Here is a 27993-nt window from a genome sequence, read left to right as displayed (position 1 = left end):
CTCCTGGGATTTCTAGGTTGTAAATATGCTTTTTTCTGAGCTTTGTCTTTATTGAGAACCCTGGGTCTATTAAGTCAGGTACCACATGTCCACTTTAGCTTCTAACAACTGTTTTTCTGTTTTGTCTTTTGTCCTTGGGTTTAAAAAAAAAAAAAAATTCCTCTATTAGTTCAAAATAAATAATTTAAATCTAAATTTTAAAGTTTTCACAAATATGCAATATTATGAATGACCAAAAACTGAGGATCGTGTTTCTTTTTTTTGGTACTGGGCTTTGAACCCAGGGGCACTTTACTCTTTTTTTTTTTTTTTTTAAATGTTGAGACAGAGACTTAAGTGGCCCAGACTGGATTTGAACTTGTAATCCTCCTGCCTCAGCTTTCCCAGCAGCAATTACAGGTATGCACCACAGTGGCTGGATGTGTGTGTCTTCACTTCATTATCCCTCATAGTATGTAACAGTCATGAATATGGGTAAGTATCTGATGTACTAGTGGAGAAAATAGTAAAGATTTGGAGACTATAAAAATTTAAAACAGGGCTAGGGTTGTAGCTCTGTGGCAGAAGGCACTGGGTTTGATCCTCAGCACCACATAATAAAATAAAATAAATCAGCAGCACATATACTAAAATGGGAACAATACAGAGAAAATTGGAATGGCCTCTACACAAGGATGACATGCATATATGTGAAGAGTTCCATATTAAAAAAAAATTAAAGAGGATATATGTTAAATGTTAAGATAGAAGAGGATTTTTAAGAAGTAGTGATAGAACCGACATGGGTGGTGTGGGGGTGGTGGTGCATCAATGGTTTTACCCAGAATTCACTAACTGAAAGAAGACCTGTTATAACAAACTCACACAGGGAAGTCAATAAAAATCTTTACATTGTCCAATATTACAAGTAAAAGCACGTGTCTCAATTGCCTCTTCAGAGAGCACATTCCCACATGAACAAGTTTTACAATATTTACTATAAGATTCCTCCTTTACCAACTCATCTTTTTATTTCACCATCACTGACTAGTAACAGTGACTGCAGACCCTCTATTTCTTCTATTAGCAATAAGCATCACACAACTATTCATCTGGTTAGTACATTTATTTTTTAAAAAGTGTTTTATACTTGTATCCATTATTTAACTTTAACACACTACCCTCACTGTTTCTTTAAATTATTAGAAATGTAACAAACACCATATAGTAAATGTAATAAACAAGTATTAAACACAAAGATAAATAAATACTATTAAATTTTTAAGTATTAGATACTTAAAAATCCAACATTGATTTTGTTTTATGTGCTTAAGAGTGTTTTACTGGTATCTGGTAAAGTTGGTTAGCTACTAGATGGGTTAGAAATATATTATTACTTTTATTACTTAAGTAATAAAATATAAATATAAACTCACTCTGAAAATTCACTATCCAAATGTGTTCAGACACATTTTATTTGGGTAATAAAGCTATATCTTAATTTTAAAAGATTTTTTTTATATGTAATCTTTTGGTAATAAAATACTATCAATTTTAACTATGAATGTATGTACTACTACTACTATTACTACTACCACCACTACATGTGCTCACGCACACAGCTAAGTTTTGCTGTGCTTAGCAAAACAAGGAGTTCTGTGAGAAACTATAAACTCTTTGAACTGTGTCCTTGTTGCTGTCTTAAGAAGATAAAAGAATTATCTGCCAAGTGTAAAATTTATATATATACACACACACACACACACACACACACGCTCTGTATCTACTCATACCGGAAGTCCCAGGAGTTCATCAATTGAAGTCTCTGGTTCAGTAGGGTTGCTATCTGTTGGCTTAGGTACTTGAGCAATATTATCACTGAAAAACAGAAAATATTGAGCATATGTTATGGTTTGGATTTGGAATGCCCCCCCAAAGTCTCATATGTAGAAGGCTTGGTCCCTAATATAGTAATGGTCAGAGGCGGGGAATCTGTGGAAGTGATTATTCAAATGTTGAATAATTTTTGCTTATCTCCTCACATTGAAAATAGCATACTATTTTCTGATCTCATCAATGGATTAATTCATTCAGGGATGCTCAGCTGAATGGACTAGTGGGAGGGGTTGGAAATCATAGGAGGTAGAACCTAGTTGGAGAGAAAAGTCCTTGGGGGTATGTCCTTGGAGGCAATTTTGTCCCAGTCCCTTTCTTTCTGCTTAATGGCCATGAAGAGGTGAGCAACTCTGTTTTGCCACGCCCTTCCACCAGAATGTACTATCCCACTATGGGACCAGAAACAATGGAGCCAGCTGAACATGGACTTAACCCTCTAAAACAGAGCTAAATAAACTTTCCTTATTTGTTTTTCTCAGGTATTATGCCACAGTCATAAAAAGCTGACTAGCACAACAGTTATGCAATTAGGCAAAAACTATTAAGGATTTTAACTGGTAAAAACTTACTTGGTCAAAAACTTATTAATGTTTTCTGCTAGCTTTTCTTGAAGAGATTTGTTGCTTAATATTTTTTCTCGTGCATTTTCAATAACCATTTGCTGAGGGAAAAAAAGTCTGCATTAATAAAGGATAGTAAGGAGTATTGTCTTACTTATTTTAAAAAACTAATCACTGGAACTAGGCATGCTGGTGTATGCTTATAGTTCTAGCTACTGAGAGGGCTGAGGCAGAAAGAGCAATTAAGCTCAGGAGTTTGAAATCAATCTGGGCAACATAGCAAGACTCTCTCGAACAAAATGTAGAACAAAACACTAATCACTGGAAGCTGGGTTGTTTTAATACACCTAAATGGAAACTCAGGATTTGTGGTGGATCCCTTCATATTAACATAACATGCAATAATTTGTGTATTTTTATAGATCTCTCACTATCTTTCTTCACTGCTTACAGGATACAGTTTCACAGTCTTTATCATATGAAGAATAACTTGATCCCAGAAAATGCAGTATTATACTGCATGATTTTAAAAGAATTTACAATTATTAAACATACCAACATTTCTTATTTGGAGCATTTGCCTATGCTATCTATTCTGAACTTATTGCTTCCTATCCCAAGACAATTCCACTGCAGTCTTATAGTGCACTCTTATAGAAATACTGTATTTTAATTTATTTTTTTGTAGATGGACACAATACCTTACAATACCTTTATTTTTATGTGGTGCTGAGGATCGAACCTGGTGCCTCACACGTGCAAGGCACGTGCTCTACCACTGAACCACAACCCCAGCCCCTGAAATACTGTATTTTATACTCATGGATACTATGTGTATGTTCATACATAGGCATATATACTCATACACATATTTGCATATATCTCTTTATACACATTTGTATACACATCAGAATTTTTAAATTCAGGAATAATTCAAGATGCGAAAATTGGGAAGATCACTTACTTTTTCTACTGCAAATGCATTTGGATCCTGGAAATTCCGTATCGTTGAATGAGGCCCTGACAAAGTGACACTTTTCCTTTGAGATTCACTGCAACACATTTTAAAAGCTTGTCTTTTAACTACTGTGTCTGACAGGTTTAATAATTATATGAATAGACATAAATTTTAAGATCATCATGGTAGAACACATTTTCTCTCTTTATATAGAAACAAAAAGCAGCAAAGTATAAAGGGCATTATCACACTTAAACTCAGAAGAAATAAATTTTGAGGCCTTGCTTCACCATTTACTATCTACATAATCTTAAGCATGAAATAAGCTCTTATCCTCTCACCCACTTTATACTGAAGTTAAGACCAACTACATTATTGGATTTACAGAAAAATGAAATGAAGTAAATTATGTGTGTAGACTTCATTTAAAAAAAGCCAAGTTTTCTCTCTTAGAAATAGTTATTATTTTATGTGGTTAAGTGAGAGAGCTTATAGTAAATAAGCCTAGCAATAAAGGAAGCTTGTGATAAAGTAAATCTTGAATTAGAGATAACAAGAAAAATACCCATTGATGGGCAGGTGAGAAACCGGGGGGGGGGGGGGGAAGGGGTCTTCTCTCTTTTTTTCTGAAATATTCTTCAAAGAGACACAGGCTAGGCAATAAAGAACTTTTCTTGAAACTTGTACCTGAAAAGATTCCATTAACTGACTTAAAGTTCTATGTTTGTAAATAAACATATTGCATTGTTTATATTCATCTAAAAAGCACTTGTTTCAAAAAAAATCTGAGATAACATCAACTATAAGACATATCATTATTTAACATACCACTACCAAAAAACAAAACAAAAAAAACTCCAATGAAACAATAATATGGCATTGATTAAAGGATGCAACTTAAGTTCAATAAATTTAGAATGTGAGAAAAGGCAACATGTTTTAGAACGGATATAGTAGTACCCAGTCCCAAGAACTTAATAGTCTTGCTACTTTATACACAATAGAAATATCTTGCTGTAATTCTTTGTTTCGATATACGCTTCATAAAAGTATTTACCTTTTACGTCTACCAGGAGACATTAAACTGGCATGAGTTTTCCTTTCCTGAGGGCCAGGAATGATGTTTAGAGCCTCTCCAGCTGTATTTAAACAACAAAACAAAACAAACAAAAACCCCAATAAGCTAGGGAGACTAAACTTTTCTAAACCTGAAATGGGATAAGAAACATTAAATATTGATTTTTATTTTATATTAAATTCTGTAAACCTCGTCCTTATGCCTTAAGGTTCTACAGTAAAATACAAAGTACAATATAATCACAACAAAAAACACTGCAGAACAAAAAAGTGTGAAGTATAAACAAAGTGTTCTGAGTATAGAAAAGGATTTGGAGAAAAGATAGAAATGAGGAAGATCTTAATGGATGGTAAAAAACTTTAGTTGCACAGAAGACTACTGGACTGGGAACTGAGAGAACTGACCTTGAAATTCTAATTCCAACTACATTATAAACTTACTTCTTCCTTCCTGCTATCATGCACTTTCACTATATAACAAGCACACAACAAGCAAGGTGTACCAAATGATTTCTAAGTTTATTTCTAGCTCTTGAGATTCAGCCAAGATGAATTGGGATTGTGGCTCAGTGGTGGAATGCTCATCTGGCATGTGTGAGGCACTGGGTTTGATCCTCAGCACCACATAAAAAAACAAATAAATAAATAAAGGTTTGTGTCCATCAACAACTTAAAAAAAAAAAAAAAAAAGATTTAGCTGAGAACATGAAAGGTTTTTAACACAGAGAAAGAGGGGAGCTACAAAGATATTTCTTATTCCAGGAGGGCAAACTGCCATAAATAAAGGTTAGGAGTTGATTAAATACAATATTTATTCTGTTTTAAATAAAAATACAAGAGTCTTTTCTATTAATTCCTAAAATTAGGATTAGAAGAGAACTGAAGGTTGGCTTCTGTTAAAGTTTAGGAAGAACCCAGGACTAAAATGATTCCTATATTTTTAAAAAAAAATTTAGTTGTTGATGGACATTTATTTACTTCTATGTGGTGCTGAGAAATCAAATCTAGTGCCTCACACATCCTAGGCAACTGCTCTACCACTGAGTCACAACCCCAGCCCCTAGATTTTATATGCTTATTTTGTAGCAAAGTCACGTAAAGTCTATTCCACTTCTAGTCTCTCATCTTTTTATTTGACCATAATTCTGTACTATGAGTAGAGACATTAGTAGACCATCTCATTGATTAACAACTTAATTAACAACAAAATTAAAAGAACAAAATTTAAACTTACTAGTTACAGTATCTTGTGACTGTGAATGGTTGACCACTACAAAATTTGACCTCATTGGAGTTGAAATTTGGCTAGCTGGTCTAACAGCTTGTGTAGCTGTCAAGGGAGAAGTGGTAAATTGTCCTGAAACATACGGTAAAGTCAGTAACTCTGAACTGACGGGAGCTGTTTGAGAGGCAAGCCTTCTCTGTCGTTTGATTTCTGCAATTCCATTTCTTGTTCGGGCTGAAACACACGAGCATTAAAAAAAATTAATGTTAGTAATTCTGGAATTTTAAAAGTCAAAATGACCTATATATACTATATAACATGTAAAATGTACAGATTCAAAGACGGCCCTTAAACATATGAAGTACATTAATTTCTTAAGAAACAAAAAAATAAACATTTATACTTTATAAATCCCAAAGTACATTTGTTCTGCAAAAACTCATCCTCACAAATTAAGAAATTCAAAATTATAGAATGAGAATAAAAAAATGCTACTACTACCTGGGAGTCAATGGAAAAATGCAGGAATTTTTCCTTTGAAATACACACACACACACACACACACACATTGATAAAGTACTTCCTAATATGATAACCCTACTTGGGAGCATGGGAAGAATAGATGAATTCTAGATAGGGTAGAAGGGGTAGGGGGAAGGGAGGGGGGCATGGAGTTATAAATGATGGTGGAATATGATGAGCAATATTATGCAAAGTACATGTATGAAGACACGAATTGGTATGAATATACTTTGTATACAACTAGAGATATGAAAAATTGTGCTCTATATGTGTAATAAGAATTGTAATGCATTCCGCTGTCATATATAAATTAAAAAACAAACAAACATATACTTAGCACATATGTACTGTTAATTAAAACATTCATTAGATAGATGGTGTTTGAAGTAATGCTGAATGCTGTTTAAAGTTTTATACTAACCTCTCTGATTGGCAGCAAATCCTGGGGAACTTTGCATGCTCCTAACAAATAAAACAAAGTGGTTATTCACTAAAAATTTTTGTTGCTCAGATATACTCTGGTTTACTTATAGTCAGACCTGAAGCTAATTGTGATAGATGTCTCTCAGACAAAAACAAACAAACAAACAAAACCCCCAACCCCCCCAAAACCTAACAATTAAAAAAATATATATTTTTAGTTATAGACGAACACAATATCTTTAAAATTTTATTTATTTTTTTTTTATGTGGTGCTGAGGATCGAACCCAGTGCCTCCTGTGCTAAGTGATCACTCTACCACTGGGCCACAACCCCAGCCTGGTTTAACAAATTTTTTGAGTAAGCAACTCTGATTTGCTTTGGGAGAAAGACAGTGACATATAAATACATTCGCACAACAGATTATTCAATTCAACATGCATCAGAATGCTTTGATATTAAGAGTACAGTTTGACAAAATTTTAGGAACTCTATATATATTTAAGTAAGCTATATTCAAAGTATATTATTATTTAAATTATAGTTCACAATTATAGGGATGCTTTCCCAAGAAGAAATTCTGATTTCACATACATTAATACTTCAAAATTCCAAAATTTATGTCAAAGGATATCTTGCTTCTAATAAGTTTATGACTTAAGGATTTATTTTACTTCTAAAGGAGAAAAACATAGGAAAACTCACAGTACAAGCTAATCAATTTACTATGAATCTTAGTTACTCCACCCATGTATTTGGTAAGCAGTCACAAACACTACAGAAATTTCATCAGATAAGACTCCATCCACAAGAGCCATAAAACTTTAGATACAATTGTGAATGTCTTTGAAGATAATTTGTAGAAAAGATGAGCCAGGAAAAGTAAATAGATAAGATCATCAAATAAGATATAATCCAGAGTTAGGATGAAAGCATTTGGAGCTATTTTCCAAGTTGAAGCTAATAAAGAAAATCAGGACTCTGCTGAAGTTAGATGGGGTTTTTACTTTTAACTCTATGAAAGAGGGTAATAGACTATGACTTTTCACAACCAATTGTCAAAATAACAGATATTACAAAATTGATACCAGTAGGGCTGGCATCTTTCCAAGGACAATGAATCTAGCATTTCCAGGCTGTGAACACTATACAGAATACACTGTATACATAATACCATAAGAAAATTCTAAAGGTAAAAGAGTCTAGATGTAGCATTATTCATCAGGCTTGTTTCTTTACAAGGGAAGAACCAAACTGGACATTTAATATATTAATTCTCTGAATATGTTATGAAGAGTGTTTTCTTAGGGAATTGACAATGGACTGGAATTAGGAGACTTATATTCTAGCCCAAGATCTGTCTCTAAATTGCTACAAAAACTTGAGACACTGTCTTCAAAGTTCTATATAACTCAATTTCTTCATCTGTAAACATTTTATTAAAAGTCCACAATTTATTTCAAATTATTCCATCTAAAGACAAAGAAATATCAATAATCTCTAAATAATTTCAAAATTAGGTAAATGTTATAAGTGTATCATACACGTCTTAAAGAATTTTAAAACTCAAAATATGTTTGTATTCCAAACATATCATTATGCACACTTTAATAAGCTTAGTACCTGATCTGGGAAAGTGTGTGGTCTAACTTCTTCCACAAAGATGACATTATTGCTGGGACATCATTTGATGTTTCTAAAACAAAAGGGAAATAAACCAAGTTGGAGAAAATTCATCATTCAATTTGAACAAAGAAAACAAACAAAAAAACCTCTCTCAACTATTGACATGATGTTGGGAACTGAGAAAATAAACCTGTTTGTAAAATGGTCTGAACAAGGGTATAGTGAGGCTGCCTTGTTTTTTTAAGTCTTTGAATATGAAACACAATATGAGTAGAAGTGGAAATTTATGTAAACTCAGCCACATCCTTTGGCTAATTATTCTTTTATCATTTTGAATTAAAAGATGACAAACTATTTTTGATCTTCCCTCTATCTGATTTCATCTGACATTCAAAAGTGAGTTAAAACAACTTACTTTATGACAAATAATTATCATAAAGGTTATGCTCATTCTTTGTGACTGTGGAAATATAATTCTCTATTTCCTTATGCTTAAAAATAGGCCTCAAAAATACGTTTTAGGGTTCAAGACTAAATGAGATAAACCATGAAAGCATCTAGTACAATACTTACTGACAGTAGTTATTATATTTCTTTTGTGTTATCACTTTATGATAATTAATTCCTTAATAATTATTTGTTAATGTTGTAAGTTATGGAAATAATTAATATTAGAGAATAAACAATCAGAACTTTCTTCTAACTTATCATTAATTTAGGCAAGTATTAGTTTTATGACTTTTTTAAATGATTAAGTTTGAGCTATATTTGTTAACATTCAGAATTTTGAAATTTATGAAGTACTCCATATAAACAAATAAATTAGATGTTCACCAATAAAATTTATCTCATCACAATTGAGAAAAGTTTTCAAGAGTTTTTTTACAGAAATATCTTTAAAAAATTATTTCTAATTAATCAATAAATACTGTATACATCAATATAAAAATCCCTGAACCCGAGTTCTTACCTTTTGCTTTCATAGCTACATATTCATTCAAAATTGTTGTCAAGTTTTTTCCAAATAAGGACTGAAAAAAAAGAATCAAACATTACCAAAATAATTTACTACCAATTAATTTCTCACTCTGATTTCATCATTCAAAAGTTAATAAAAGATCCATATTGCAAAAGAGCTGATGATGAAAGGCTAAAAAGGACATCATCAAAAATGAAAAAAACCACTCAAGTTATGGGTTTGATGAAATCTTCTGAAAATAAAGAATCTTGCCTATTTCAATAGGACATTGTGACTATGTATTTCTTTAGCTAAGACAGTCCTAGGACAGAAATGCAGGTTTTAGGTGGGAGGAGAGATTCAATCAAACAACTGCTTAAAAATTGTCAGATTGGGGCTGGGGTTGTGGCTCAGTAGTGGAGCGCTCACCTAGTATGTGCAGGGCCCTGGGTTCCATCCTCAGCACCACAAAAATAAATAAACAAATAAATAAAAACTGTCAAGCGTGGTGGTGCATGACTGTAATATCAGAAGATTAGGGAGGCTGAGACAGGAGGATGTCAAGTTCAAGAACAGCCCCCAAACCTTAGCAAAACCGTGTCTCAACATTAAAAACAAGACGGTGGTGGGGACTGGGAATGTAGCCTAGTGACAGAGTGCCCCTGGATTCAATCCTCATTGCCACAAAACAAAACAATAGGGATCTAATCCTAATCTGCTCTGGCTACATATTATCCTAAAAGCCATGTGAACCTACAGTAGAACAAATGAAAAAATTGAGTGTGTAAGAGATAATTTTCCTAAGAATCAGTATATTCTTTTTTTTTTTTTTTAGGTATAGATGGACACAACACAATACTTTTTATTTATTTTTTTAATGTGGTCCTGAGGATCGAACCCCGGCCCCGCCCGTGCCAGACAAGCACTCTACCACTGAGCCACAATCCCACCCAGAATCAGTATATTCTTGTCCTCAATATCATTAGCCTACTTATTTATTCATGACCCCCCCCCCAATGGTTCCCACTATGACCACAGCAGGCTTCTATAACTTCAAGTTTGAGATTATAGGGAAGAACAAGGATTTTTGAGCTCACAGTTTTTGTTTCAAATTCAACACTTACTATATGTGGGACAAATAAATCTAAAGATATTTTAGAGTTCCCATAATAGCCTTCAATCAGCATATTATTATTTTAAGATCTTATATAAGCATTGGACTTCAATCAATACTAAGAAATAACAGTTTAAATTACTATTAACTACCCTACATATTTTTTTCAGATTTTTTTTTCGAGTTTTTCCACTGATGTCTTTTTCCTGTTTCAAGATCCAATCTAGGATGCCAGGTTGCATTTAGATATCACTCCTTAGATTCCTCTTATCTGTGCGGTTCTCAGTCTTTCTTTGCTTTTCTTAATCTTGCTTTTGAAATGGTAGTCCTCCAAGTTGTCTTTTTCAGAATTGTTTGGGCTTTTCTCATCCCTTTCCATGGAAAATTTAAAATGTAATATGTTTCAATATACAAATTGCATGTGGGAATTCTGACTATGATAAATCTATAAATCAAATTGGGATAATTAAATTCTTAATGATACTATCTCAATCCGTGAACATAGTATCATTTTCCTTTTATTTATATCTTAGGTTTCTTTCATGCAGCTCTTTGTATTGGAACATACTTAAAATAAATTATTTATTGTTTATACAAAATTCAATTTTATTTTTGTATTAATTTTTTCCACTTTTTAATTGGTGCTCTATAGTTGTACATATTGATTGGATTTATTGTTATGTATTCATACACACACACAATATAGCAATATAATTTGGCCAATATAACTCTACAGCACTTCCCCGCTCCTTCCCTGCTTTCCATCCCTTGGTCCCTTTCCTCTACTGATCTCCCCTAGATTTTTAGGAGATCCACCCCTACCTTCTTTTCTTTTATCCACTCTGGCTTCTACATATGAAAGAAAACAAGATCCTTGACCTTCTGAGTTTGACTTATTCCACTTAACATGACAGTCTCTACTTCCATTCATTTTCCTAGCATGACTTCACTTTTCTTTATGGTCAAATCAAATCCCATAGTGTATATATTACCACACTTTCTTTATCCATTCATTGATAAAGAATAGATAGATTGATAGATATCTACACTGGTTCCCTAGTTTCGTTATTGTGAATTGTGTTGCTATAAACATGGGTATGTACACAGTACTGTAGGAAGATGACTTTAATTCTTTGGGATAAACACCAAGGAGTGGTATAGCTAGCTAGTTATATGGTGGTTCCATGCCTAGTTTTTTGAGGAACCTCACCACTGGTTTCCATAGTGGTTGTACCGATTAACAATCCCAGGCTGGGGTTGTAACTCAGTGCTAGAACGCTCACCTAGCACACGTGAGGCACTGGGTTCAATCCTCAGAACCATAAATAAAATAAAGATATTGACTGTGTCCATCTTAAACTAAAAACAAAACAACAACAAAAAGAGTAGATCTCAAGTATTTAAAAAAAAAAAATCCATCAATAATATAAGTATTTCTTTTTCTCCCTCCTCTCCAGTGTTTATAATTGTTTGTATTCTTGATGAATGCCATTCTAACTGGAGTGAAATGAGATCTCAGTGTAGTTTTGATTTGCATTCCTTAATTGCTAATGATGTTGGACTTTTTAAAAAATATATTTCTTGGCCCTTAGTATTTCTTTTTAAAACATTTTGTAGTTGTAGATGGACACAATGCCTATATTTTATTTGTTTTCATTTTTATATGGTGTTGGGGATCAAACTCAGTGTCTCACACATAATAGGCAAGTGCTCTACCACTGAGCCACAACCCCAGGCTCGGTATTTCCTATTTTGAGAAGTGTCTATTTAATTCATTTGCCCATTTCTTTTTTAAAAATATTTATTTTCTTTAGTTCTAGGTGTACACAATATCTTTATATTACTTTTTTATGTGGTGCTGAGGATTGAACCCAGTGCCTCATGCGTGCCAGGCAAGCACTCTACCCCCGAGCCACAACCCTAGCCCCACATTTGTCCATTTCTTAACTGGGTTATTTAACTTTTGGTGTAAAGATTTTTTTTATCTCTTTATATATTCTAGATATTAATCCTCTGTCAGAAGAGTACCTAGCCAAGATTTTCTCCCATTCTGTAGGTTCTCTCTTCACATTCATAATTATTTTGTTATGCAGAAGCTTTTTAATTTGATGTCATCCCATTTAATTACTCTTGGCATTGTTTCCTGTGCTTTCTAGTCCTACTGAGAAAGTGGCTCATGCAGTTTTTTTTTTAAAAAAATATTTTTTAATTGTAGATGAACTCAATATCTTTATTTATTTTTATGTGGTGCTGAGGATCAAACCCAGTGCCTCACATGTGCAGGGCAGGCACTCTACCACTGAGCTACAGCCCCAGAACCCGTTCATGCAGTTTTATCATACAGATTTGTTAGATTATCAAAGCATTTTGTTTATTTATTGCTAGTATAAATGGTTATTTAGAAAGATTTCAAATCTCTATTTTTTACTGCATATATGTAGAAATACCATGGACTTTTATATATATTTTGTATCCCATTACCTTGATAGATTGCTTTTACTTTTTTGGTGGTGCTGGGGATTGAATCCAGTGCCTTGTGCATGTGAGGCAAACACTCTACTGCCTGAGCTATATCCTCAGCCCCAGACAGACTGCAATTTTTGTAGATTCTTTTAGGTTTCCTACACAGAAAATTATGTCTCTAAGGAGTATAAAACAGAAGGACAAATGCCACATGAAATAACATAGTTCTAGAATTTATCCATTCTAATGATAAAGGGTGCTCTGTTGGTATAGTAATATTTACAAAACATCAAGATACCAAAATACCTGTTTTATATTTGTCTAAAGTAAGCTGACAGATAAATAAGCCAACACCAATAAAAATAAGCTGAGAAAAACAGCAGTGAAACTAATCAGATATAAGAGTGTCATTCTGAACTGATTCTCAAAGGCGAAGATGTAATTCCTTGAACACGTTAGCATAAATGTGTAAAAAGAACAGTTGAACTTTTCTGGTTCTTATCAGTCCCAGATGAATATAAACTATTTAATTTCTGCCAATTCTCACTTTGCTGATTTTTAAATCTTTCAAAAATTGAGACAGGTGTCTCACTATGTTGCCTAGGCTGGCCATGAACTCCTGAGCTCCAATGATCTTCCTGCAGCAACCTCCCCAGTAGCTGGGACTATATTTGTGTGTCATGGCACCTGACTTTGAAGAGCTGAAAGACTGTGTTTATCGTCTCTCATGTTGGTCAAGGAAGAAATATTTCCATTAAGGAACAAGTAACTCACCAGTAAGCAGGCTGGGATAAAACCTTCATCTGTACAGTGTTCTGCATATTCTTTTAAATTTGAACTTTCCAAAATAAAGGTCTGGCAGGTAGAAGTGAGGTTTTCTTGTTGTAAGTAACCTAAATAAAAAAATAAAACTTTAGGTACTTTCAATACATTCTGTACTTTTGGTAAAAATGCTATTATTGAAAACACCAGAGTAAGTACCAATACATAAAAGGAGTGAGGTAGAATGTGCTGGTATTCTGCAGACTTGCCTGGAAACACTATGTTGTGCTATAATACAAAGTGTAGCTGATAGACCATATTGGTAGTTTTTTTTTTTTTTTAAATATTTATTTATTTATTTTTAGTTTTTCGGCAGACATAACATCTTTGTTTGTATGTGGTGCTGAGGATCCAACCCGGGCCTTACGCATGCCAGGTGAGCACGCTACCGCTTAAGCCACATCCCCAGCCCCTGGTAGCTTTTTTTATAGGAACAATTTTAGCTAAGCTTGTAAAATGAGGTGCCTGACAAAGTGTAATTACTTCACAGTTAGGAATCTAGGAAATCCAATGCAGAAATTTTAAATAAGTTCTTCTACTTTATAACACCTAGGCCAGGAGATGATATACAATTCACTTGCTATATTATAAAAACACCTACATTCTGTCAAAATTGCTTAAGTATGTTTCACTCTCTGCCTAATGATTTAACTGAAAAAGCAAACAGAAGACTTATCTACTCTTCATGAAAGATCAGACAGAAAATCCTTAAACTTTTTTTAATATTTATTTTTTTAGTTGTAGGTGGACATAATATCTTTATTTAATTTTTCCGTGGTGCTGAGGTTTGAACCCAGTGCCTCATGTGTGTTAGGTAAACGAGCACTCTACCACTGAGCCACAACCCCAGCCCCAACTTTTAATTTATACATTTTGGGACTGAAAGCCTCACAAGTTACAAGATCTGTAACACATAAAGGCTAAGAGTTGTCAAGTGGTGGGCTGTATTTTTAATATACATGTATTTTTAATAAACATGGCCCCAAAACACACACGGACACCCCCTTAGGAACAATGGAAGTTATCTGTTCCCAACATTTAAGAAAATCAATGTCTAATAAAAAGTTAATAATAGCTAAACTATGGAAACAATCTAGGTGCTCTTCAACAGATGAATGGATAAAAAAATGTCATCTTTTACTTTTTGTCAAAACTATTTAACTATATGCTTCACTCTCTGCCTAATGATATCCAATGGAATATTACTCAGCCTTAAAGAATAATGAAATTATGGCATTTGCCAGTAAATGGATGGAGCTAGAGAATATCATGCTAAGCAAAATAAGCCAATCCCCCAAAACTAAAGGCTGAATGTTTTCTGATATGCAGATGCTAATTCACAATAAGGGGTGTGTGTAGGGGGGGCTAGGGAAGAATAAAGGTACTTTAGAGTAGAGAGAAGGAAGTAAAGGGAGGGGAGGGAGTATGGAGGTAAGAAGGATAGTAGAAGAAATCGGACATTAATGATTAATACCCTAGGTGCATATATCTTTACATGACTGGTATGATTCTACATCATGTACAATCAGAAGAATGAAAACTTACATAAATAAGCAAATTTAAAAAAAAGCAGTTAATAAAAACAGCAGCCAAGGAAGCCCAGATATGGGACTTAAGACATTGAGTCATTTTCAAATAGTTTCAGAAACCATGCTTAGGAAATTTAAGAATACTATCTTATCGAACAGTAAATATCAATGAAGAAATATATATTGTAAAAAAGAACGAAATAGGGGCTGGGGATGTAGCTCAGTTGGTAGAGTGCTTGCCTCACATGTGAAAGGTCCCGGGTTTGATCCCCAGCACCACACAAAACAAACAAACAAAAACACTTATCTGGAGTTGAAAAGTATAACAAATGAAAAATACATGAGAAGAGGCACAACAGCAGATTTTAGAATATGTAAGAAACAAAATGCTTATGCATAAATTAATTGCAATTATCTGGTCTATGGAATGGAAATAAAAAAAAGAATGATGAAAACTGTATAGAGTCTCAGAGACCTGTGGGACACCATAAAGTGTACCAATATAAGCATATTAATAATTTCAGAATGAGAGAAGTGACAGAAAGTGTAAAAAGAATATTTGAAGAAATAACTTCCCAAACTTCCCAAATATGAGGAAAAACAATCTCCACATAAAGGATGCTCAACAAATTCCAAATAAGATAACTTCAAAGAAATCTCTACCTAGACAAATAAAGTATGAACATAAAAAGAAAGAAAATCTTGAAGGAAGAGAGTATGACTTTTCACATACAAGGTATCCTAATATGATTAACAGTTGATTTTTAACAGTTGAGTTTTCATCAGAAACCACATAGGCCATAGATAGTGAGATGATATTTAAAAGCATGATAGAAAAAAACTGAAGAATTCTCTATCCAGGCTGGGTATGGTGGCACAAATCTGTAATCAGCGAGCTGGGACTTTTGGTTTCATTGTTTGTTTTGTACTTTCTGATGAGCCTGTGTATTCTTCATTTCTCAATCACATTACTTGCTCATAATGTCATGTCAGAGCTCTCACTCTACGAGCTCCTACTCGTAGTAGGAACATGTTGGGTTGTTAAAAGTCACTAGGACTTCTGCTACTTGAAGACTCCCATGACAGGATAATCTGGTAGTGAACTGCAATTAGACTTAGTTTGTGCCAGACACAGACAAAGCTCACCAATGCAGGCACATTGTATAATCAATCATCCAATTACCCCCAACTCTTTGGCTTCTACAAAAGGAAATTAACTAGACGAGAGTTCAATGTTATTGAATGTTTCTCTGCTTTGTAGGCATTCCAACAGTTCTCCATTCTTGGTTTTCTCCTCCTACCACCTGTGGGCTTCACCTCCTCTAAAACACCTACTGTCCTTTTTGCAATGTTCGTCCAAAACTCCCTCCCTGTGAGGGATGGGGTCTGTTACTGTGGTTATTACTAATGTCTTCGACCATCAGCCAAAATAAACAGAGGCTAAACCAGCCTTCTCCTTTTTGGGTTTAATTAGACTACAAAAACAGGATCTAGGTAACTAAAATGCTATTGAACAGACAGTCCCTCACAGATAGGGCTGTACGGGTTCTTTTTTGGTTTTATGAGTAGGGAGACTAAATATCACAGGGAAAGACAGAATTTCCAAAAAGCAGAGGAAAACATCCAGGAGTTCCTTTGGATTCAGAGGATACAGCCCTTGGAAGGGAACAAAACTAAAGTGGAGAGAGGTATACTCCAAAATGTATCCCCAAATTGGTTAACAGGCTCTAGGTCCTGCTCATAGCAATTCAAAAGAAATGGAGTAAGCTCAACATAGGGGTCAGAGATAATCTGGCCACAAAGGTCAATTGTAGGATTTCTATAGGAATGCATGGGAAATATCAAAACACAAGATTCTTAATTCGCAAGAGGGATGCCTGAGGCAGAATTTAGGGTTCTGATTCCAGGACCTAAAATTCTTCTCTTTTTCAAAAGAGCCTACATGGTAGGGACCACTTCTGTTCCATAAGACTCTGCTCAGCAATATCCATTATCACTAGGAACTCTTTGGCCCTCACATTCTGAGGGACAAAGAGTCATTTTCTATTGTAATACCCCCAAGCTCCAACATAATTTAGGGGATTTAAAACAATAGCCCCTGGGGCTGGAGCTATAGTTCAGTACTGGTATAGTGCCCGCCTCCAACAAGTGAGGCACTGGATTTGATCCTCAGTACCACATGAAAATAAATAAATAAAGATATTATGTCCATCTACAACTAAATATACGAAGCCCCTAAACAGAACCCAAATATTGTGATACCATCTTGCATATAGACCTCATCTGCAGGAAAAAAACAAGTTGTCAGCAGTACCCCATGTCCAAGCCTTCATAGCCTTATATCAAAATCTAATCCTATGCAAAAACAAGACCTCATAAGGAGCCTACAAGGTAAACATTCCAAACCCAGATATTTAGATGACTCATTGTTAAACCATTCTCATGTCTCTCAAGGGGAACATCAACAACCCCTCAATATTGCCCACCAGAGGAAATAGTTCACCAACCCTTCTCCATACATCCTGACCCACAACATACTTACAGTGGTGTCTTCACACTGCTTCAACTTCATGGTGGGCCTCTGCCCTGTAACATTTGTGTCCAACACCCAGTTCTTTTTGGTAACCCCAATTCTTTTCTGGTTACTTTCTCTGTTCAGCCTTTCCTGACCTTCTATTCACCTCACATTCTTGGTGACTACAGAAAAAAATATCTTGAGGTAATTGATTAGCTTTTAGCTAGAACACACTCCAGTAAATACCAAAGATCTCCTGATTGGAACTCAGATGCTATAGCCCTTTGGACTAAGATTGAGGCTTTCATTCTTGGTCTTTGGGGGATAAAACTCATTAACTCGAAATTAGAAGATTTTTTAAGATGGATAACACCCTTGTAGAAATTAAAGGCCAGCACCCATTAGGGTAAAGACCTCTATCTCTTCCTCTTACTATCTCATCTTTATCTCCGGACTAACAAAACTTCATGGAACCTCATATAAGGCTCAATTTGGTGGGAACTCTAAAACATAACTAAGGTACCCTCCATCTCTGGGTCAAAATGCTCTATTTAATACCCTTTGCCTCCCATGCTCAAAATGGCAGTTTTCCTCATTCCTCAGCTGCCTGCCTGATAAACTCACCCTCCAAGGCTTGTGTCTGGAATGTAAGCTGGGTAAGAAACTGCACCAAACAGATTTGACACCAAATTACCTCTAAATCCAAGCTACTGTGGAATATAAATGGCTGTTTTACAAGTTTTTCTTTTTCTTGAGAACCTTTTCCTGAGGTCCACCCTCTCCCTGGATATCATGGGCTCCCACATTTCTTTAAATATCCGGACTGACTGTAATCTAATCCAAAGTACACTCCTCTGATAGATATTACATGTGTTCCTTTACCAGAATAATCATATTTATTTTAACACCCCTGCCCCCAACTCATGGTTTTTCTGGAAAATCTATCTCTGGTTTCCTATGCAACTAAATTAATTTTGTTTTATTCAACCAGAGCCCCTCTCCCTTTTGTTCTTACTATTTTTACTCAAAGCCCAACTAATCAAGGATTAACTCTCAAATACACTGGGAAAGGAAAGAGGTAACAGTGGTAATGGTTGACACAGATCTACCTCATGGTTGGAAAAGTGGCCAACTAAACATCCCCAACTGTATAGGCTTCCCTTGGGTCTATGTCCTCAATCTACTGCTCATTGCCACACAAAGACATTTGTGACAGACAAATTTTGGTTTCTAAAATTCTAAATATGGTGTTCACTTGGTTTAATGGATGGCTTTAACATTTTTATCCCCTCCGGATAGGTGCCAAATACCTGGTCTATGCAAACTCTAACAAGAGAACTTGTCTTTATTGCTCTCACTATGAGAGACACTTTCTTTTCTGTTTCTTGGTTATCTAGCCCACTGGTGATTTTTTCCCTAATTCTTTATAAAAGAAATTTCCATTTATAAGGGTCTCTACCTGTATTGATGAGCTCTTAAAAGAGGAAAACATATTTAACTATGAATAACCAGCCCTACCATTAATACTTTGGCTTTCACTTGCCTAATATTTCCTCAGTGATGTTTAAATTAATTTCTCTGTTTCTGAGATGCAATTTTTAAGTATAGATTTAAGACTGAAGACTGTTTAGGACTATAGTCATCATATCAACAAATAAGTTTTTAAAAGTAACTTGGCAAATGGTACATCTAGATGAAAGCTATAAAATCTGTTCTGTCTGTATTTTTATGTATGTTTGTGTGTATCTGTGTATTATGTGGTACCAAATTGGCTTAAAAATAAATGATTGCAACATACACACACACACACACACACAAAAATGCTCATAACTTTAAAATAAAGTTGGTTTTAACATAATATTAATTATAATCCCCAAGGCAACAACTAAAAGAACTTAAAAAAAATAAGGAATTAAAACAGTAAATTGAAAGTACTTATTTGATACCAAACAGGCCTTAATAAAGGAATAAAATTACAAAGACATAGGTCACAGACAACAAATAGCAAAATGGCTGACATAATCATCCCTTATCAGTAATTACAATAAATTTTTTAAAAATATTTATTCTTTAGCTTTAGGTGGACACAACATCTTTACTTCATTTTTACTTTACCCAGTGCTTCATGCATGCCACTCGAGCACGCTACCACTTGAGCCATATCCCCAGCCCACAATAAATTTTAAATTTAAACACTTCAACCAAGAGATTGCCGGGCACAAGAGCAAATGCCTATAATCCCAGTGTTTTGCGAGACAGGAGAATTTCAAGTTTGACAGCAGCCTCAGAACATGGCAAGGTCCTAAGCAACTTAGCAAGACTCTGTCTCAAAAAATAAAAAGGGTTGGGGATTTAGTTCAGTGGTCAAAGTCCCTGGGTTCAATCCCAAGAAGAAAGAACAAAAAAGCAGAAATTGACAAAATGGATGAAAAACATGATCTAACTTTATATGCTGCGGATAACATATACTTTAGATGCAATAACACATAGGTCCAAAGTAAAAAGATGGAGATCTAGAGATATAGCTCAGTGGTAGAGCATATGGGTAGCATGCATAAAGCTTTGTGTTCAATCCCAAGCACTGGAGTGGGGGAATATACCATCTAGACAGTAACCAAATAAGAACTGGATAAATCATGTTAATATCAAAGAGTAAATCAAGACAAATACTATTACTAAGACAATGATAAATGGGTCAATCCATCAAAAAATTACAATTGCAAACACACATGTACTTAACAGGACACCCCCCCACACACACATACACACAAAGCATAAAGCAAGAATTGACAAAAGTGGTAGGAGAAAGACACAATTAAACAATACAAGTTGGAGATTTCACTATAGCATGCTTTTAATAGTAATTAGAAATAGGCAGAAGATCAGCAAGGAAAGAGAACAACACTGTAAATTAACCAGACCTCATAAATATATATAGAACACTTAATAATAACACAAAACACCTCTTTTCTCATGTGCACATGCAACATCCAGGATGGACCACATATTAGGACTATCTCTTTGTCCTAATTTAAAAAGTCATACAGAATATGCTCTCTGACCACAATGGAATAAAATTAGAAACCAATTATCAAAATTCACAAATATGTAGAAAGTAAACAATATCCTTCTAATAAAAAGGTCAGAGAAGAAATGAAAAGGGAAGTGTAAAATATTTTGAGATAAAAGAAAAACACAATGTACCAAAACTTAGACATGCAGTGGGTGGTAGAAAATTTATAAATGTAAGCACCTGTATGAAAAAAGATGAAAAATACTAATAAGCTAATCTTATACCTTAGTAAATTAGAAAAACAGCAAACTAAACCCATAGCAAGCAGAAGGAAGGAAATAGGAAATACTACAGTAGAAATAAATGGATGTAAGAAAAACAGAAAAAAAAGTCAATGAACTTAAAAGCTGGTTATGTGAAACTAAAAAAAAATTTAAAAATTTTTAGCTAGATTCACACAAAAAAAGAGAGACAACTCAAATTACTAAGATCAGGAATGTAAAAGGGGAATATAGACATATACTACATTTTGGAAATAAATAAGATTGCAAAGGAATATTATAAAATTGTATGCCAACGCTTTAGACAATCTAGGTGAAATGGATAATTCCTAGAAATACATAACCTACTGACACTTAATCAAAAAGCAGAAAATCTGAACAGATCTATAACAAGAATTTGTAATAAAGAAAACGCTCACAAAACCCAGAAACAAATGACCTTGTTGGTGAATTCTATGAAACACTAAAACAGGAATTAACATTAATCCTTCACAAATTAAACTAAGTTATTCCTCCAATATATGCAGAAAAACAATTTGACAAAATTTAACACCCTTTCATGATAAAACAGTAGGAATAGAAGGAAATTTCCTCAACTTGATAGAGGAATCTATGAAAAACTCACACCTAACATATTCAATGGTAAAGAACCAAAACTTGGGCTGGGGTTGTGGCTTAGTGGTAGAGTACTCGCCTAGCATGTATGAGGCACTAGGTTTGATTCTTATAAATAAAGGTCCATGAACAACTAATTAAAAAAAAAAAAAAAAGAATCCTAAGTTTTCCTGTAAGATCAGGGACAAGACAATGAAGTCCACTCTAGATATTTATATACAACATTATACTGGAAGTTCTAGCTATTTAGGATAAATAGTAAAGAAATTGAAATTAAAAAAAAAATCTTGGGCTGGGGATGTGGCTCAAGCGGTAGTGCGCTCGCCTGGAATGCTTGCGGCCCGGGTTCGATCCTCAGCACCACCTACAAACAAAGATGTTGTGCCCGCCGATAACTAAAAAAAAAAAATAAAAAAATAAAAAAATCTTGATTTGAAAAGACAAAGTCAAGCTATCCCTATCTGCAGACGACCCGTTTTTTTTTTTTTTTTTTTTACGACTATGACAAGATTAAAAATATAGTTTCAGGTGAAGAGAACAGAACCTGATAATTTTTTTTTCACAATAACTTTTTTATGTAGTGCTGAGTGAGATCNCCCTTTTTTTTTTTTTTTTTGCTATAGAGGATTGAACTCAGGGGCGCTTAATCACTGAGCCACATCCCCAGCCCTATTTTGTATTTTATTTAGAGATAGGGTCTCACTGAGTTGCTTAGTGTCTCGCCGTTGCTGAAGCTGGCTTTGAACTCCCAATCCTCCTGTCTCCACCTCCCAAGCCACTGGGATTACAGGTGTGCGCCCCCTGATGTTTTATGTGGAAAAATCCTAAAGAACCAGCACAATTAGAGATGACAACTTCAATCAAGTTGTAGTATACAAAATGAATATATATAAAAAAACTATATTTCTGTATGCTTGCAATGAACAATAAATCAAAGAATTTAATTTATTATAGCATCAAAAAGTATACGAGCCTTAGCAATAAACTGAACAAAAGGAGTATAAGACTTGTATACTAAAGATTAAAAAACACTGAAAGCAATTAAAGAAGCCCCAAATCAAAGGATCTGTTAATGGATTGTAAAACTTAATAGTGTTAAAAAGTCAATACTTGCAAAATTAATCTATACATCCAACATAATTCATATTGAAACTTCAAATCCCTTTTGTACAGAAATGGACAAGTTGATCCTAAAATACACTAGGAAATACAAGGGACCCAAATAATATTGTAAACTAGCAAAAAGGTGAAGCACTCAGTTACCTGTATCAAAACTTACTACAAAATTACACTGGTCAAGATAATGTGGTAATAGTTTAAGAATAGACATATAGTTAATAGAACAGAATTGAGAATTCAGACATAAATGATCAATTGATTTTTAAAAAGGGTGCCAAGATATTAGGGGAAAAAATAAATAGAAGTTAACAACTGGCACCAGAACAATTATATATCCATATGCAAAAGAATGAATTTGGACCTTTACCTTATCCCTTATTCAAAATTTAACTCAAAATGAACCAAAGAGCTAAACATAAAACCTAAAACTCTTAAGAAAAAAAAGGTAAAAGTTCTGTAACTTGTATTGGGCAACAATTTCCCAATCATTTTAGTTGTTGTTTACATACAACTAAAACACAGCAACAAAAGGAAAAAAAATCTTATAATTTAAAACTTCTGCTTCCAAGAATTTTATCAAGAAAGTGAAAAGACAACTGATAAAAAGGAAGAAAGTATTAGCAGATTATATTATCATATTATCTAACAAGTGACTAGAAACCAAATATATGGTGAACTGACAGGACAATGATAAAAAGATAATTTAATTAAGAAGTGGACAAAAGATTTGAATAAGGATCTTTCTCCAAAGATACATGAATTGTGAATAAGCACATGAAAAGATGCTCAATTGTTAGTGGGAAAACAAAATCAAAACCACAACCAGAGTTATCAATTTACATATACTAGGACAAAGTACTAGCACCTGTAACAACAGAGCGATCTTGAAAACATGCCAAGAGATAGATGTCAGACACAAATAGCCACATATTACATTTCACTTAGATGCACTGTCCAGAAACAACAAATCCATATATATATACATATATACACATACAGAAAGCAGGTTAGTGTTTGCCAGAGAATAACAAAAGGCAAAAGGGGGAAATTAGGAGTGACTATTAGCAGTGTGGGGTTTCTTTTTGGAGTTATGGAAATGTTTTGAAATTAGTGGTGATTATTGTTTTCCATTTTGTTTAAAGTGAATTATATATCCAAATGAAAAATAGAATTCTAAATTCTTAATATGCTGTATGAAGCTTTACTTCCTAATTTCCTCTTTGGCCTTATATAAGTCTTGCTGTCCCATCTCTTTCAGACACACACACACACACACATATTTTATTTTATTTTTGGTACAGGGGATTGAACTAACCAGGGAGCACATCCCCAGCCCTTTTTGAAATATTTTATTTAGAGATAGAGCCCAGGTTGCTTTAGGGCCTTCCTAGGTTGCTGAGTCTGGCTTTGAACTTGTGATCCTCCTGAGCCTCTGGGATTATAGGCTGTGCAACCATGTCCAGCCAAATTGATCTTTTTAATACATGCTCATTCTTTACCTGAAGAAACCTATATTTCAGATACCACTACGTTAGCATTTCCATCATTGAAGATCACAATGCAGATATGAAATTACATGAATTAAAGATAACTGGTATTTTTCATTCTTTTTATTTGTGAAACTATGACTAGCTATGGTTGGCAAATATTGTACTTGTCTTTGTAGGAAACTTTTTTCAGTGTTGTTATAAAAGTCAACACATTTTTATTAGCTACTAAAGAAAATATTTCTAAGGTTTCTTTCAACTTTAAAGAAGGGTTATGGCTCAGTGGTACAGCACTTGTCTAATGTGTATGAAGCACTGGGTTTGATCTCACTCAGCACTACATAAAAAAGTTATTGTGAAAAAAAAATTATCAGGTTCTGTTCTCTTCACCTGAAACTATATTTTTAATCTTGTCATAGTCGTAAAAAAAAAAAAAAAAAAACCTAATAAGATGGCCTACAAACTCATTACACATGAGGGTTTTAAAAAGGAAAGGGCAAAGAAAAGGCATCCCATTTTAGGCACTGCCCTAACTGACTTGAGACTCAACTCACCACTTTCTACTTGTAGTTGATGAATCAGATTTTCCTCTAACTAATGCTATAAGGAGAAACAAATATACAAATAAAAGCCTGAAGACAATGTGCTTCCGAGCATGAAACCTGAAGAAACATTTATTTCAGGTATGATTACTTTAATACACCCATGGTTGAAGATCACAAGGCAGATGTAAAATTACATAAATTAAATAAAAATTTTGGGGCTGGGGCTGAGGCTCAGCAGTAGTGCACTTGCCTGGCATGTATGAAGCACTGGGTTTGGTTCTCAGCACCGCACATAAATAAATAAAATAAAGGTCTATCAACAACTAAAGGAGAAAAAAAACCCCACAAATTGGTATTTTTTCCTTTTTATGAAACGATAGTCAGGTGTAGTTGGTACTTTCCTTTTGATTTTTGAAATATAGTCAGTTGTGAATGGCATTCTGCCAGGTATATTATTTGGACTAAATGAGTCAGTTGCTACTAGAATTTCATGAACATAGAAATTTAAAGTATCTACAAACCACTGGAATCACCCTGGAATTAGGGCAGTTGGAACATTCTCTTCATGTTTCAAGATTTAGATTGAAAATGCCAAATAAACAGTTTTTTTCCCCCCATGGTGGAAAGTTCCAAAAGCACTTATCACCCCAGATGTATCTGGTTACTTACTACATCCGACAGGTGGTAGTATAAAATCTAATTAAATAAATTTTCTTTCCCCAAGACTAGGCATTCTCAAAGAGTGATATCACCCTAATGGGGTGAAAACTGATTCTAGGGGGGGAAGGAATAAGAAAAATTTTGTTTTTATGCATAAATCATATTTATAAAATGTACGAACAGATATACAATATAGTCATAACATTAAAACTTCATGTGGGGAGGGGGAATTGTTGAAAAAAGTCTAATAATATTAATCCTTATGGGCTGTTATAGTGAAACAGTTTGAGAAACAAATCCTATACAGAACACAGTGATATAGTTAGCCATATTTACAGGAAAACATGGTCACTTGACCAGTAAATGTTGGGAAAAGAATAATCACAGATCAGATAATTCATGGTATATCATAAGACAGTACAAGCCTGTATAGCACACACTTGAGAAAAAGCTGCTAAAAGGCTAGATTACTACTTCTCTCTCTCTCTTTTTTTTTTTTTGGTGCTGGGATTGAACTCAGGGCCTTGGGCTTTCGAGCCAAGTATTCTACCAACTGAGCTATACCCCCAGCCCCTATCTTCTCTTTTTTTAAAAAAAATATTTATTTATTTATGTATCTTTAGTGTTAGGTGGATATATTAGTTTGTTTTTATGTGGTCTTCTCTTAATAACACGCCCAACTATCAGCAACCTCAAGCTCCCATTTTAGATTATATGTGATATATTTTATTTTTGTTCTACAGGTTCCAAAATAATTCAGGAAATAGTTGAAATTCATAGTCATTACACTTAAATGACCAGTTTATGTGCCTAAAGTATGCTTATTTATCAAGTAACTGATTGCAACCAATTCTCAAACAGGTGATGGAAAGAAAAATATTAACTGTATCAAGGGATTTAAGGAATCGGAATGCCAAGAGTTGGACTTCTTCCTATTTGTAAAGAGGGAAAGATAAAAAGAGAGGAGTCCAAAGGAAAAAATAGTAAAGCCATATATGTAAAAATATCTCCTTCACATACTATAATAATTCCCCAGGGAAATTGGTGGTTTTATGTTCTTGAAAATGTAAATGATTCTTAAGACTTAATAGTGCCTTGTACTACTAGATCTGCAAAAAAGAGAGACAGGTCTTAATCTATAAATGTTATGATCCATAAGAAGCCAGAAGTTACATACACAAGGAAGTGTAATGCACGGGCTGGGATTGTGGCTCAGCAGTAGACAGCGTTTGCCCAGCACGTGTGAGGCCCTGGGTTCGATCCTCAGCACCACATAAAAGTGCAATGCAAAGCAAAAGCAACAAGAAAATAGGGCTGAATTACTTTATGAGAAGATAAGGGTTAGGGAAATTATTACCAGGCTTGGGGGAAAACTATGCAATGCTTCAAAGAAGAGGTGAATCCTGAAGGGTGAAGGGTCCTGAATACGATGATATGAAGTGTATATGCAGAGCTTATTTTGGGAAAAGGCCCAGTTTGGATGCACCACAAAGTATATGAAAAGGAACAGTTAGTTGGAGATACAACCAAAAAAATAGTTAAGGACCATGAAAAACTGTAAATGTCAGTTATGAGTACAGGTATTATTCTGTAGACAAAGGGGAATATCATACTCACAGTTGCACTTCTGTAAATGCTTATCAAATATCTTTTATGTTTTTGTGATATAAAGGTGAATAGAATGAGTGGCTCTTGATCTGTTGGGGGTGTGCCTGTTCTTGTCCTGCATGCCCTCAAATCCATTCTTCATTCTTCTGTATGACAGGAAGCCTATTCCATACTGGCAAGGTTTCCCAGGCTCATGTCAGCTAGCTTTGGCTGGCTTTGCTAAATGGGAAGCGCTAATGTAAGACCAGAGGACAGGAGGAAGAGGCTGTGTATTTTGCTCCCATTTTATCACTGCCTCAATAGAATCTCCTCTATCACTAGTGCCCTCTTACAAATAAAAGTCTATCTTCCATCTTCTACAGTTGCCTCTGGTTTGCTTTCTCTCTCCTTGTCCTCTTGATTAGTGTATGGCTTCCTGCTATGGTAACCTCTGAGTAGCCTTGAGTGAGCTGTTTGGCTTCTTAGTTCTTCTATCACCAATGTAGCCAATTCCCTCATTAAATACTTCTATGTTAAATACATTGACTCCTTTTACTTCTGAGATGCTGACCCATATAGAAAGTAACAAACCCATTTGGGAAACTGAAGAAAATTCAGGACCCTTCATCTATAAAAATGCCAGATGCATATAAACTTTTACAGATAGTTTTGGAGGCTCACAGAACTTCAGAAGCTTGTTCATTAATCCAAGATTAAGAATACTGAAACTGGGGCTCAGTGTTAGAGCTTTCCTTGCATGTGTAAAGCACAGGGTTCGATCCTCAGCACATTATATATATAAAAAAAGGTATTGTGTCCACCTACAACTTATATATATTATATATATGTAAATATATATATAAATACTGAGATGGACAAAAAGTAAGTTTCAGTATAGAGAAGGATGATGCTGACAGTTGCAGAGCATAGTAAATGTACTTAATACCACAGAACTGCATACTTAAAATAGCAAAAATGGTAGACTTACCAAAAAAAAAAAAAAAAAAAAAAAAAAAAAAAA

General features: G+C 34.3%; 1 protein-coding gene and 1 non-coding gene across 2 annotated transcripts in view; one reads left to right on the top strand and one right to left on the bottom strand.

The window, feature by feature from the left end:
• Positions 1-27993, bottom strand: part of LOC107145884 (protein NPAT) — a 50431-nt gene that overhangs the window by 18579 nt on the left and 3859 nt on the right. The window contains exons 2-10 of the mRNA XM_015489918.2: positions 13574-13692; positions 9235-9295; positions 8262-8334; positions 6639-6679; positions 5705-5929; positions 4451-4532; positions 3400-3487; positions 2445-2536; positions 1773-1857 (exon numbers count right to left, since the gene is read on the bottom strand). Coding sequence (XP_015345404.1) covers positions 1773-1857; positions 2445-2536; positions 3400-3487; positions 4451-4532; positions 5705-5929; positions 6639-6679; positions 8262-8334; positions 9235-9295; positions 13574-13692 — 866 coding nt within the window. The remainder of the gene's footprint in view (positions 1-1772; positions 1858-2444; positions 2537-3399; positions 3488-4450; positions 4533-5704; positions 5930-6638; positions 6680-8261; positions 8335-9234; positions 9296-13573; positions 13693-27993) is intronic.
• Positions 607-709, top strand: LOC125613990. The gene has a single exon (XR_007344635.1). It is a non-coding gene; the product is annotated as a U6 spliceosomal RNA (small nuclear RNA).

This window comes from Marmota marmota, unplaced genomic scaffold (assembly GCF_001458135.2).
Source record: "Marmota marmota marmota unplaced genomic scaffold, marMar, whole genome shotgun sequence".
Taxonomy (NCBI): Eukaryota; Metazoa; Chordata; class Mammalia; order Rodentia; family Sciuridae; genus Marmota; species Marmota marmota.
Note: the sequence above shows the minus strand (reverse complement) of the source record. Positions and strands in the feature narration are given on the sequence as shown.